This window comes from Aptenodytes patagonicus, chromosome 1 (genome assembly GCF_965638725.1).
Source record: "Aptenodytes patagonicus chromosome 1, bAptPat1.pri.cur, whole genome shotgun sequence".
NCBI classification, from domain to species: Eukaryota; Metazoa; Chordata; class Aves; order Sphenisciformes; family Spheniscidae; genus Aptenodytes; species Aptenodytes patagonicus.
Window position 1 is genome coordinate 70,987,695 of NC_134949.1, and position 13,361 is coordinate 71,001,055.

General features: G+C 44.1%; 1 protein-coding gene across 2 annotated transcripts; it reads right to left on the minus strand.

The window, feature by feature from the left end:
- Positions 1 to 438: 438 nt before the first annotated feature.
- Positions 439 to 8,027, minus strand: LOC143162110 (aldo-keto reductase family 1 member B1-like). 2 transcript variants are annotated; one of them, XM_076341900.1, is made up of 8 exons: positions 7,915 to 8,027; positions 6,562 to 6,639; positions 5,814 to 5,936; positions 5,220 to 5,320; positions 4,988 to 5,069; positions 4,386 to 4,469; positions 3,546 to 3,628; positions 439 to 2,794 (listed from the first exon to the last, which is right to left on the minus strand). In XM_076341900.1, exons 1-8 carry the CDS (start codon positions 7,936 to 7,938, stop codon positions 2,752 to 2,754), a joined length of 618 nt encoding a protein of 205 aa, XP_076198015.1. In that variant the 5' UTR covers positions 7,939 to 8,027; the 3' UTR covers positions 439 to 2,751. The 2 variants fall into 2 exon arrangements, with proteins under 2 accessions (XP_076198015.1, XP_076198025.1); XM_076341910.1 differs by lacking the exon at positions 6,562 to 6,639.
- Positions 8,028 to 13,361: the final 5,334 nt, after the last annotated feature.

Sequence of the window (13,361 nt, forward strand, 5' to 3'; positions counted from 1 at the left end):
AGAGTGTTTCAAATACGGACATGTTTTTTAAGAAAACAACCACCCACAAACACACAAAAAAACAAAGGGGCAAGCACTGCCCCTTGTAAATTATGATTCTTTTGTTTGCCTATGATAAGTAATATTTAGCATTAAGATTTGTGCTCAAATACCTCTTCCATATTTTTTTGCCTCATCTTGAGGTTGCATGTTACATTCTTTTAGAAGTTTTGGTTGGAAATATTTGGATGACCTCTATCTGAAAAGCATATTAGATATATTCTAGGGACTTGTATATATATTTTAGAATATCTTACGTGATCTCAATATATCAGCATACTGAGCAGACTACTTGCGCATTGTGGTTTTTTTTCCTGTTGGAATGAATAAGTAGTAACAACACCTAAAGCTGTAATGTATTTGAGGTCCATTGTTCTGTCTCTCTCATAACCGTAACACTCAAGCCACAAGTGCAAGTTTTATTCACACCTTGTTTGAAAACAAAAGCTTTGGGTTTTTTAATCACATAAAAAGGCTAAGTTCTTTTTGCATTTGTCATGGGATAAGCTGAATTCACCAAGTGGACCAATGGAGGAATAGCCTGTCAGGGAGAGTATTACATATGCACAGAAGGAGTCTTGGTACATATGAGCTATGGATGTGAAAGTTAGTTACAGGAGAACAATATCTGGAAGTATTCACAAGGTGTAATATTATGCGTCCTTCATCTACCACTCCCGTGAGTCTGTGGTCTCACCCTGGGGGAAAAACAACACTTGACTCTGTCCTGTCTCAGTGTCAGGCTCTGGGCAGTGGCTCAGCACTAACATGTAATATTACGCTTTGTGTCCTCATCATTTTGGATATCTGTGTAGTGATGTTTCCCCATAGCCTCCTTTATTGTGGGTTTTTAAAGCTAGATGTTGGCACAGGCTGGCAGTCACATCAGTCCACACTATCACCATAGAGCTTTCCAGCACTTCCAGGTATTGTTCTCCTATCACTTTCACATCCATAGCTTGTACACACCAAGACTCCTCACACAATTCTTGTTTGCCATGGCTCATTATATCCATTTATTCTACTCCCGATCAAGGCAATATCTTGATGTTCCTGTGACATTCCACCTCTCAGCCTTTCTGTCATCTGTCAAACATCTTTCATACATGCACTCATACTTACAAACTAGTGATGTACAAGTCAAGTAGCTCAAGCTTGTATACATGTATTCCTTTGTCACACTAAATTACAGTAGAAGTTTGTATGGCACAAGCAGTAAGTCAGTCAGTATTGGGTCCTAATACTATTAACCTTTACAAAAGCAGTTTTTTTGTTAATCATCTTGTTCTCAAGAAATTTCCAGACCACCCAGTTGCTCAAGATATAACTCAAACTTCATATGCTTTTGTCAGACCCTACAGCTTGATCTGGTGTGGATGTTATAGATCAGAATGCAGTAGTTGTACTGCAGATGTCCACCAGCCCAAGGCACATGGCACTTGCGGACCCCTGAAGTGCCATGTTGTTGAAACACCTCCTAGCTATCCTAGCACTGCCCAACAAGGTTCACCTGCATCCTCCACCATGAGGGATAGGCTTTGTCAGGGGAAAGCTTTACTCATACATATAGTTAGAGTTAACAGAGAGCTGTCCTAGTTACCATGCCATTGAGTCAGCACAGCATAGCCTGGACGGAACATAACACTTGCGCCAGTGTCGGGCTCTGGGCACCAGCTCAGTATTAACACTTAACAGTTCCACCTTGCACCCTCTGCTTCTATGCAGTATCAGACACCTGCTTAACGCAGTCTCCCCTCTTCCCCAGTCTCTGTTACTCTGGGTTTTTATAGCACAGGCTACCAACCAAATCAGTCCACAATGATGCCACTGTACAGCTTTCCAGCAGTTTCAAGTGTTGGTCTCCTGTTGCTTATTGATCCACAGTCCATACTAAGACTTGTTGTGCTCTACCATTCTTGTCAGCATTGCTCTGTCAACCACAGCTTATTATACCAAGTTATTCAACTTTTGATCAAGACAAGATCTTGATGCTCCCGTGACATCATTTAAAATGGAATATGGATAATGGTTTCCAATGACATTGTTGATGGAAGTGGCTTGGTTTGTCAATTTTTTCACATTAGAATAAACTTCCAAACCAGTGGTAATCTAAACATTTTTTATATGATAAGAACAAAATTGAACACTAATTTCTGTCCAGTTTCAGCCTGTAAAAGAATGAGACTGAAATAAGGCCCAGTATGAGAAGGTATGCATCTGTAGGTCTGGACATTTCCCCCATTTATTCTTCTTTCCCAGAAAGCTTTGGGCTGTGCTCTAGAAGTGAAGTTAATTGTTGTCTCTTATCTTCAGACAGTGATTATGTAGTTCATTCTTTCAGGATGGATCTTTCTTCTGTGCTCACATATCTTTACTCTGCAGCCTTAAGTGGTGTTGATGCAAGACAGAAGATAAAAAAAAAATATCAGTTGCTAGTTCATTCTTCATGTTTTCTGTTTTGCTATTTCGGCCATGCAGAGACACTCATCTAATGAGTAGAGAGTTATTATAGCCCATATTTTGTTCTTTAGAAAAATTTTACTATTTCCTTCCACCAAAGGAGAAAAACCCAAACAAAGTCACTGAATACATATACTATGCCTTTGCTGGCAGGAGAGATACAGTGTGCAAGCTATGTAGTGGACAACTCTAGGCAATGGTAGAAACTCATTAGACCCCAGAGGCCTGCAGGAGGACAGGATAGAACTATCTTCAGTATTCTGTATTGAAAGGGTACTCCTTGTGATTTTTGCACCTGGAAGAAATCAAAGAGGAAAGATTACTCTCAAGGCTGAAATCAATGCTATATAGAACTACACTGGGTGTATAGAGGAGCCTTCAAGGGAGGCTCTGAGTTGTGTAACTCCAGGATAAATTCGAGAGACTTACTAGGATAGAAATGGCAGACATGACTAACAAGTTCAAGTCTTCTCCTATTATTCAGGCACTGAACAGTGGTGGGACCAAGTTACTTTCTAGATAAGGAGTTAAAGTTCACACTGCTTACAGAGAAAACAGCAGTTTCTGTGGTCTTTCAGCCAAGACTTCTTGTCTTGCTGTAGGCTTCTGAGGTGCACATCTGCAAGCAGTTGTTCTTCATATCACACTTCAGATAGTCATTCCCTCCCCCAACCACCTATGTCAGAGCTGACATCAGTTTATAACACAGAAAAAAATTACCCTAAGTTTAAAACTGCCTAATGCTCATTTCTCCAATATGGATATAGCCAAAGTTATCAACTAGAACCCTCCTTTCGGAATTCGCACACAAGGTTTCCTGGAGAAAGGATTCACAATGAATAAATAGTATGACTTACTCTCATCCTTTAGTCAATAAAGTGAAAATATAACTCCACTAAGATGTTAAATAACAGATGCTTCATCCCCCAACTGGTTTCAGATTTCAAAATATACCCATTTTAAACAGCTACACCAGTACCTGTGAGATCAGAATAAAGATTATTGGAAAAAATGTAAGAGTTGGAAGGAAACAAGCTGTCACTTACGTGATCATTTCACAGATCCTCCAGTTTCTATTTAAGCTGAGAAGGGTTGCCATCTCCTCTTTAGTCAATTCAAAGTCAAACACCTAGAAAGAGAAACAGCTGGAACTCACCTCTTTGAACAAATCAAATCAGAAGCAAGATCACAAGATTAAAGAACAAGTTCACATCAAGAAGGGTGCTGGTTAGAAGTGATGGCTTCATGAGACAGGGAAAGGAAAAGTATCTTTTTATTTTCAAGACTCTACTGGCAGAGGGAAGAAACAAAAGAGATTGCCAGTTGCAGTTACATGTGCCAGCTGTTCCAAGATGTTTGGTAAGTACTTGGTGTTGCAAATGCCTCTATTTGTGGAAGATGCATTTCTCTCCAATTCCAAAGAAACATCTGGAAAACTTTCATATTTCAATAAATCCAGCTATGTTACTTCTGAAATCTTGATGTCCAGTATCAGGAAAAAACCCTGACTAAACAGTCAGAGGAGCAATGTGGTTTATTGACACCAGGACTCTTCCCTTAACATTGCTTATTCTGTAATTTGAGGAATGTTACTGCACTTGGGCTCCAAGCAAGCCCTGCCCGCCACTTCATCCACAAGTCACAGAACAGGAAACACTATGTACGGTGACTGATAAGGTTATCAGCATACTGTTTCCAAGAGCTCTGTCTATCTTTTCTCCAGCTGTAGTTTTCATTGTAGTCCTAGCTTCCAGACAGAGAGAAAAAGCCCAGTCCTCTTGCCTGAGAACGACCTGGGAAGGGTGGGAAAGGATTGCTGCTTGCTCTGTGGGGGGAAGGCATGCCGACCCTGAAGGGCAGCACCCAGGTCACTTGTAATCACTCACCTCGAAGTTCTCCGCAATGCGCTGTGGTGTGACAGACTTGGGAATTGCAATCACATTTCTCTGGATCTGGAAGCGAAGGAGAACCTGCAGGAACAGACCACCGAGTCAGAGAGAGGACGGCTCCTGCTCCGGAGGAATCAGAGCCTGTTCCAACAGCTGTTTTCCCTAAGCTACACCAGCTTCTGCAGAGCTGCATTTCAAATCATTTCCATTCCTGTGGCCTAGGTAGTGCTTCCTGGAGAGCAAAGAGGGAAGTGGTGGAGGCCCACATGGAAGGCCACCTTTCTTATCCAGTTTCAGGACAGTCAATTCCTTTTCTTCCCACCTGGACTCTCAGCAGTCTATGCAAGGCTTTCATTCTCTGCAGGGAGAGGGGAAGCGACATCTGAAGACAGAGCCAGAAAAAGATTCTCGACAAGGGCCGAAGAGATAGCAGTAGCATATCTTGCAGGCCATATAATAAGCAATCTACATTGTTAGGGAAAAATCAGAGAAGTGCCAGAGGTCATAGGGAATGGATGCAGGTTCTGCCTGCTCCTCCCATCTATTTTCCTTAATGGCTGTGTTACAGGAAGAGTACCCACTGTCTGGCACCCACCTACCTGTGCTGGGGTTTTGTTGTGCTTGGCTGCAATCTCTTTGATCTTGGGGTCATCCAGAAGGGAAGGATTCTCTGGCTTAGCCCTACACAGAGACAAAAAGGAAGAAATGGCAAAGAATCACTCCAGAAAGACTCCACCTAGCATGAATTATTAAAAATACACATGCACCATCACTCATTCAATTAATCTGAATGCTTCAAACTTAAACCACACTAACCCACTTGGAAATTACCTGTCAGGGCGTCCAAGGGGACAGTATGCTGTCACAGTGATCCCTTTGGATTGGCAATAGTTGATAAGCTTCTCCTGGGAAAGGTATGGATGACACTCAATCTGCCAACACAGGAGGAGAGACTGATAGTTGTAGAACTACTGTAGTGTTCCCATGCTCCAGAGTTTTTTTCCTGAATCCTAATTACAGGCTGCCTTCATCCTACCCTGCATGTGGTCTGTGTGACAATACAAGACTAATTCTGTAGGGCACCAACTTTTATATTGAGTCCTTATGTGCTTTTAGGATTTTGTTCTGAGAGGCTTTATAAAAGTCATTGATTAGAGTCAGAATGATAGCTTGTGTCTGGATTCTTTATCCCTCAAGAGAGAATGCGTCATAGGGAAATACTCCAGAATTTGTAAACAGTGGTTCAACAAGGTGAAACAAAAAAGAAATATTCCGGTCCTTTTTGTACTGAGAAATACCCACAGAACAGGATTTAGAGTACATGCTGCATCTACTTTGTTCTCCCTTTTCCATCTCCTCATTTGACTGTAATCAGATCTTTATAATCCCTGAAAACTATTCGCCTGCAGTCACTTTGCAGCTTACCTGGTTATTTGCAGGCTTGTGCTTCAGTCCCGGCTTGTTCAAGATTCTTTCAATCTGCTCACAGTTAAAGTTGGAGATTCCAATGGCTTTTACCAGACCGGCATCCACCAGCTCTTCCATGGCCTAACACAAAGGGGAGCAAAGTCAGCATCCAGTACACAAGACATGACCTGAATACATTCTTCCTGATGTGGCTTGTTTCCCTTCATGGGAAGCACAAAATAACTGTTTGGACTTGCCAAGTTTTTGATTCTCAAGGGGAGAAGTGGGTACTGGTAGTATCTGTGCCATGTTTTCTATCACAAAGCCCAAAATCATTGCCAAGACTGAAATTCACCGAGTTACACAAGGAAAAGAAGACTAAGTCTACTATTGTCACAGCACTGGAGGGCTATACTCTAGGAGGATGGCAGGATCACAACCTAAGTGTCTATTTCTGCAAAATCTGTTTGAGCAGTTCAAGAACTGTGGTGAAGAAAAGTCATACAGTTATGGTCAAGTACATAACTTTTTCTAACCTCAGTCTGGTCTGCAGCTCCACTGAAAGTGACTGTGCAGCTCAGTAACTTGAGATGCTAATCCACAGTGAATAGCGATAATAGCTTGACTAATCATGCATATTTTTAAAGGCTTTTCTGAATTCTTTCCAACTAATTCTGCACACGTGCATGAGCCATTCTGTGACTGCTGAAACTAACACCACTGCTGAGGACAGAAGACATGATTCTTCCACCGTGGCTGAACTTACCTCCCATGTATGTAGAATATCTGTGTTGCTGGGTATTGACATGCCTTTGTCATCTGTGGGAAACAGCTCCTCCCCTGCCTGTCAGTGACAAAGAAAATGCTTGAAAATCTGTTGAGAAGTTTAATACCATGAAAGCCCACAACCATGATAGCTTAAACTTCTAGTGCAGGCAAGAACACTAATTCTTGTCTACATTCAGTCATTCCTTCCTGAGGAGCAGGAGGAATTGAAGGCATTTCTGCCAGTGACCATTCCCATAAAGACAGGTTTTTCTGCTGGACCCCTCGAAGTGATGACTCACCCAAACACCTGTAGGGAAACAAACCACTCGGAACTATAGCCTCCAATCTCATACATGTTCACTTCATGTATTGTTCTTTGTGCCCACTTAGGAAGAACTGTTTTGTTCTTTTTCCAGAAGGACATCAGGGGACTTAGGTACTGGGAACATGTAGCTTTGGTCTATACAGCACCAGATCTGCTGAAAAGAGGTATTATGTGCAGTGACAGTTCTTCCGTGACAAAGCTCAGTGTAAAGCCGCTAATACTAGGAAAATCAGAAGAGCCTTTGTGTACAAGTTATGAAAAGACACCAAGACTGAACTGTGTTTAACAGCTGTTTGGTATTGTCACCATGAGACAGTTTCACTTTCATGGTTTTGTTAACATAAAGTTAAAATAGAGTATGAAATAAAGATGAGCATCTCAAAAGCAACAGGTAGGATGGAGACTGATCAGACTAGCAGGAAGGAAAGGCTAAGACTAGAAGTAGTCAGCCTGAGACATCAGCTCCTTCACTAATCTGTGAAAGAGTTTAGGCCCCCAAGAAGTTTCGCCTTTTGGATTCCTGTCTCAGTGGAACAACACTAAGGCTCCTACAGGCAAGGTCAGCTCAATCTGTACTGTATTAAGGACTTGGTGATTAAAGAGAAATGGAAAACAGAAATATTTTGTCTTTCTTTGTGATTCTGTAACACACAGAGGAAAATTTCTGACAGGCAGCAAAGTGCAGCCCTCCTTCCCGCAAGGGGTAATTTTGAGATGAGCATACACTGATTTGTAAGAGAAAGGGAGAGCAGCCTCTCTTATGCTTGCAGCTGGGAGACCTGCCCCTAGTTTTCAGACCATCATTCCAAGGATCAAAGGGATACGCAAGCAACAGTCTCAGGAGCAGAGATCAAGAGCCTGGCTCCCATGGCCAGAGTAAAGCTGAGCACCAGAGCAGTGCTGGTACACACACCAGACACATGATTATCTTTCTCAGCCAGAGCAATTGTTGGGCTGTAAAGCCATACAGCTCCCCAAAAGCAGTAGTCACAAGAAACAAAGCCAAGGGCATTGCCGCTACTGTACCTTCAAACCAAAAGGCCAGTGCATGAGGTAGAGATCCAGGTAATCCAGTTTTAGGTCAGCAAGAGTCTTCTGGCATGCTCCCTTCACCAGAGGTTTGTCATGAAACGTGCACCATAGCTAGAGACAAAAAAAAAAAAAAGGCATGCTGTGACCTCCTGGGTTAAAGCTCTCGGGTACTCTCCTGCACAGGACAGAAATGCTCCATCTTCTTTGGAAGGTGATGTGGAATGAGGCCATCCTAGTGCTCTTCAGAGGGGGCTTGCTCTGTGAGCAGGACTGGCCCATGACACTGAAGGCAGTATGTGCAGTGGCAGCACATGTATTTGAGTAGGATCATAATAGATAAAGTCCTCTGGTTCTGTGAGTGAAGACATCATTTGTGCCACCCCCTTTTATATTGCCTTGGCAATGGGTAGCTTTTAAATGAAGACATGTATCTGTTATTCCTGACCATGCATTGAATTTAGCAGGCAAAGCCAAGAAAATACAAGACAAGCCACAAAGAAGTGGTTGGCACCAACCTTTACCAAGGTAAGAAGTAACTTCAGAATCCAGCTAAATATCCTGTTTTCCTTAGTAAGCAAGAGAAAGAGAACCCAGCAACCACACCTTCCCTGGGACATGTGCTGAGCAGATTACACTGTCCCAAGGTGCCCAGAACCTCATCTTCCTCACACAGCAGAGACACCCCTTTGGCAGGACTGTGAGCCCGGCTGCTGGAACAAGCACCAGCCACTGCCAGGCTTTTCTCCTCTGCTATGCTTTAGCAGTCAGTGAGGTGCTGTTACCAAGTTGGTTCTGCCTCTGCATCAGTCTGTGACACCAAGCGATCTCAGACCTCTGCATTATGGGTTTCTACCTAGCTTGGTGCTACCTGGCCCACTCTACCTTTTTCTGCTTCTCTTCTTCTGCACCAATTGGTCTGCAGGTGGCCTCTCTGCTCTGGCAGAGCTATGAGATGCAGGGCCAGGTTCCTCCTCATCCATCCCCCAGCACTTCTGGGTCTCCTCATCAGAGTGCCAGACCACAGCAGGGTGCAGACACAGTCCTTCCTAACTCTCCATACAGAACGGGATTAAGCAGTAAGCTTGTATCAGGAGGACTTGAATGATATTATGAATTGCTTTATCCCACAGCATAAATTTCGCCTCCAGTACTTAAGCTTCCTACTATGAAAATACTATAGGGAAAGCATTCCCCCACCCCTGCTCCAGGGTGAAAGATCGTCAGATCCTCACCTTACTGATGATGAAAGGTCCTCGTTTCACAATGCTTTCCTTGATTTTCTGCTGGATCCTTTCCCCAACTTCATTCTCATTCTGGTACACGTAGGCACAATCAAAGTGGCAGTGCCCAGCATCGATGGCAGCCATCATTGCAGCTGTTACTTGCCCAGCTGAGGACTAAAAATAATGCATAAATCTTAAGAATCTCAAATCAGTACCTGTGAAATACCAGTATCCTAGCAAAATAAAAATAGGAAAACCTCCTTACTGAAAGCAATCCCTCCCTCCCCCAGGTTGTGAGTTTTTTTCTTTACAAGAACAGTATTTCTTGCAGTCATAAACATGGGCTCCAGGGCTTGAAGCCAGTCTCTAGCCGTTTCTCTGTAGCCCCACTCCCACGCAGGTTCAGCCCAACAGCCAGGGAGAGCAGAGCCCCAGACACCAGGACAGCTCTCCAGAGCTGGACCAGGGGGAACCGAGTTTTGTGCCAGGGAGCTCTGCAATATTGGTGCTTTTCTCTGAAGCTGTTACCTTCCAGGTGCCCAGCCCCACAAGGGGCATCTTCGCCCCGGTGCTCAGCTGCACGTAGGTCACCATGGCCCTGCACGCCATCTGGGCAGCCCCACTGCAGCCGCCTCTTGCCCGGCTGGTATAATAGTTACTGGGCTCTGGCCAGGGCAGAGGAAGATGGTGGAGCAGTGCTGGTGCTCTGGGTCCTCCCATATCCAGCAAACAAGGCTGCGGCTTTTTCTCTGTAGACTCAACTCACACAGGTTAATGTGAAAGCTGAACTCAATTAAAAATCACGGAGGTGATCACCCCCCTGGGGCATGCAGTGGTGCGCCCTGCGGACCTTTCCTCCCGGTGAAGTTCCCTGTCAAAAGATAAGGGCTGAGGGCAGCTGTGCCCCGATCTGGCTTGTGTTTGTGCAGGGTTCAGCTCCTGCAGTGCCCTGTCCCCGTGCCACGGGTTGTTCATGCGTCTCTCGCTTGTGATACGCGCTGGGGTGTTGCAACACGCTGTTGCGGTTCACCCCATCGGTTACCTGGTGGAGAGCCTGTTTCATTCAGTGGCACTTGGGCCCACGATTTGTCATCGGTAAAGCCAGGGGGGTGTCCCAAAATGAGTCAATAAACAGGAGTCCCGGGGTAGGGCGTGAGACAGAGGTCTGTTGGTCTCAGCTCCATGAGCTGCTCCCTTGCTGCTGGCCGTGTGGTTGTGGGCTGTGAGCCATGGGCCAAGGAAGGGCTGAGCCCTTTTGGCTGGAGCAGCGTGTCCCCATGGCAGTGATGGCAGCCTGGGCTGGTCTCCCCTTGACAGAGCCTCCCGACGCTGCATGCTGATGAAGTGAGACGGCTAGAGAAACCACAGTGTGAGTTTACAGAGGAAGAAGTAGTTCCTTTTCACCCACACACACGAAGGTGATGGTATCTGTGCTTCACAGGCTGGGAAATGAGGCACAGGGGAGAAAAGGGTAGTTCACACAGGGCATGCGTGGCAAAGGTGAGAAGTAAAATTAAGTCCCCATTTTTTCCCGATCTTAACAGGACCATCTCTCTGGTAAAAGGCCAGAGTTGCCTGTTTTTTCTTTTCACTTTTGCTTCTCCTTGTTTTATTAGTACAGGCAACAGGCATATCTCTATGGCTTGTTTTTTTTAGTGGCCAATGCATTCATAAAGGACAGTTTCATAATGCAGAGAGAGACATGTGAGTGTAGAAGAGAAAAGGTGTCCTGTAGCTACATGGTCATCATGGATGTTATATATAATTAGTGTCATAAACTAATACATCCTTTTGCACAAAAATAGAACAGGAGCCAGGTAATGGATGGGAGGGTGTGTTTTAATGTTTGCACACATGGGGGCAGAGTTAAACTTGTGTGTGACCGCTGCTTTTGAATTTCTTCAATAGTCTCTCAGCAGATTGAATTGCATATTGCATTCCTTAGATTTTGTAATAATGAGAAGGTGGAAATCTCTCTTCCTCTGTCTCTTTTCCTAAAAAGGATAAGAAGAAAAAAAAATGAAGGTGGCTTACATTTGTAATAAATAAATAGGCATGAAAATTTTCTGGTAGGGACTCAAAAGATACAATCTGAGTTTTGAAGAGGAAATTAGAAATTATCACTAACATACTGACTTTCTGAATTGTCTGATCCTTAAATTAAAGGCACAGAAAAGAATTTCCTTTTCCCTGCTGTCTTTTGCACTGAAATGTATGAGACTGCTTTTCCTGCCTTAACTCACCACTCTCTCTCAGAGATGTTCCAAAACTTGCATTGTTATGTGTGGGGGGGAAATCAAGTCTGTTTTCTCCCTCCTGTTAACCAGGCACTTACTTACAACATGTTGTATATCCCAGGGGAAACAGAAAGACTGTCTAAAATTTAGAGGGGTTGGGTTTACTACACCTCCGGCTTGTTTTTGACTGCAGCATTCAATGGGGATTGCGGGCTGTCTACAGCTCATAGGAAGCAGTATGCGCTGTAAGGAGTTGGGTTGTTAACTACACATTTGCGGCCAGAGGCTACATCCATTGGGAGATTTGCCATTGATTCAACAGCATCGGAGCAAGCCTTTTGTTAAAAAGTCTGCCAACAGTGTCAGCTCTCTCTTTGTTCAGCCAGTCTAATACTGAACTCTGTCTAACCTATTTTGTATATTGGCCCTGATGTCCTCAGAATGGCTGGATGTCACGATTTCAGCACTGTGTATGTTTTGCAGTGCTTCCTCACCAGAGATCCCCTCTGTTCCCCCCTGCAGCTCACGATGCAGCCGTGGTGGTGACTCAGGCACAATGGGGGAGATGAGATTCCTCAGGATCTGCATCCCAGCCTTGGCCTGAGCTTGCTGGCATCTGGGGGAAGGAACCAAGAACAGCAAGAAGGGTAGGAACTGACCTTTTCCCAGCACTTTCCCCACTCTGTAGTGTAAACCAGTGGGCTCAAGCTGATTGAACAGGCGCTGGGATATCATGCCAGGCTAGAAAAGCAGAGCTGCTAAAACTGGTTTATGGCCTTTTTTATACTTTTGCTCAGTCACTGAGTGTCACCCTCTGTAGAGAGATGGACTTCCCAGAAGGAGTAGTCACATTCTGACATTTCCACAGCACTGGACACACAAGAAGCCTGAAGCAATATATTTTGGTTTCTGAGGAAACCCCACCTAGTCTGGCTCTGAAGCTGTAGTAGCTATTACCTTTACAAATAGAGGAAATAGGGGAAAGTCTGTGGAACATCAGCTTGAAACTACCCTGAAGAGGAACCTTTTAACTTAGCAGAACTGCAGGAAGCTACAGTTTTGAGAGCTGCATCAAATGGGGTGGTTTGGTGATGAAGAGAAGTGTAACTTGCCAGTAAGTGGGTACCTGAGGGTAAATAAGACAGGAAGAGATAGTTAATAAAACTGTCAGGCAGCAGGGAGCAGACCCCTGGAGGCAGTGGAGGAGGTGTTGACAGCAGACAAGGGCAAAACAAGGCATGTTCACGGTATTCCCGAAGTATAATATGATTACATTTTCTTCTGAGTCTTGTCTACATGAAAATCTTGCGCTGTTTCATTATGTTGATGCAAATGCCTTTTTTGGACACATATCAGTTGAAGTACGTTGTATATTGATTCAGCTTAAATCCATTCCTTACCACTTCAGTTAAAACAGTAGAAAGCACTCCAGCAAAATAACATCTATCCTCCCACAGATTTAGCATTAATTTAACAGCATCAGTTTTTGAACTGGTTTAATTAAACTGCAACTTCCTTGCACAGGCCAGGACTGGTTGCTGTGGAAGCAGAAGCATGTCAGTGTCTTTTGTGTCTTTTGTCGAACTTGTAAAAAGAAAGCTTCTGATTATAGACTGGAGAGGGGGATTAATGTGGGACTGGCAAATACTTTGCTTGATTTTCTCTAGGTCAAGCCCCGTGAAAAGAGCAGGTACCAAAGCATCAACAAAGACCATACCTTCTCAGTTGTTTCTGTGGAAAAATGGGCTTTGTAATGAGGGGATAAGCAACTTAAGTTAAATAGGAAGGACACCATGGCCAGCCTCCAAACCCAAGTCATCTACAAATGGAAAATTTGCCCATCCCAGACCTACATTCCTGTCCAGTTCTGTTGGTAGGCATGGTTATCACAGGCATGAGATTTTCCTCTCTCGTATATGCAGACTGTAGGTTTTCCAAAGCTCATCACTTTTGAGAACAGTCTGCTATTTTTCTTGCCAAA

Coding starts and splice junctions, on each gene's coding strand:
- LOC143162110 (XM_076341900.1), bottom strand. CDS start 7,938: ATGCACTGGCCTTTTGGTTTGAAG. Junction 5,937..6,561: donor ATATTCTACATACATGGGAG/GTAAGTTCAGCC, acceptor CCTTTGTGTTAG/GCCATGGAAGAGCTGGTGGA. Junction 5,321..5,813: donor ACAAGCCTGCAAATAACCAG/GTAAGCTGCAAA, acceptor CTGTGTTGGCAG/ATTGAGTGTCATCCATACCT.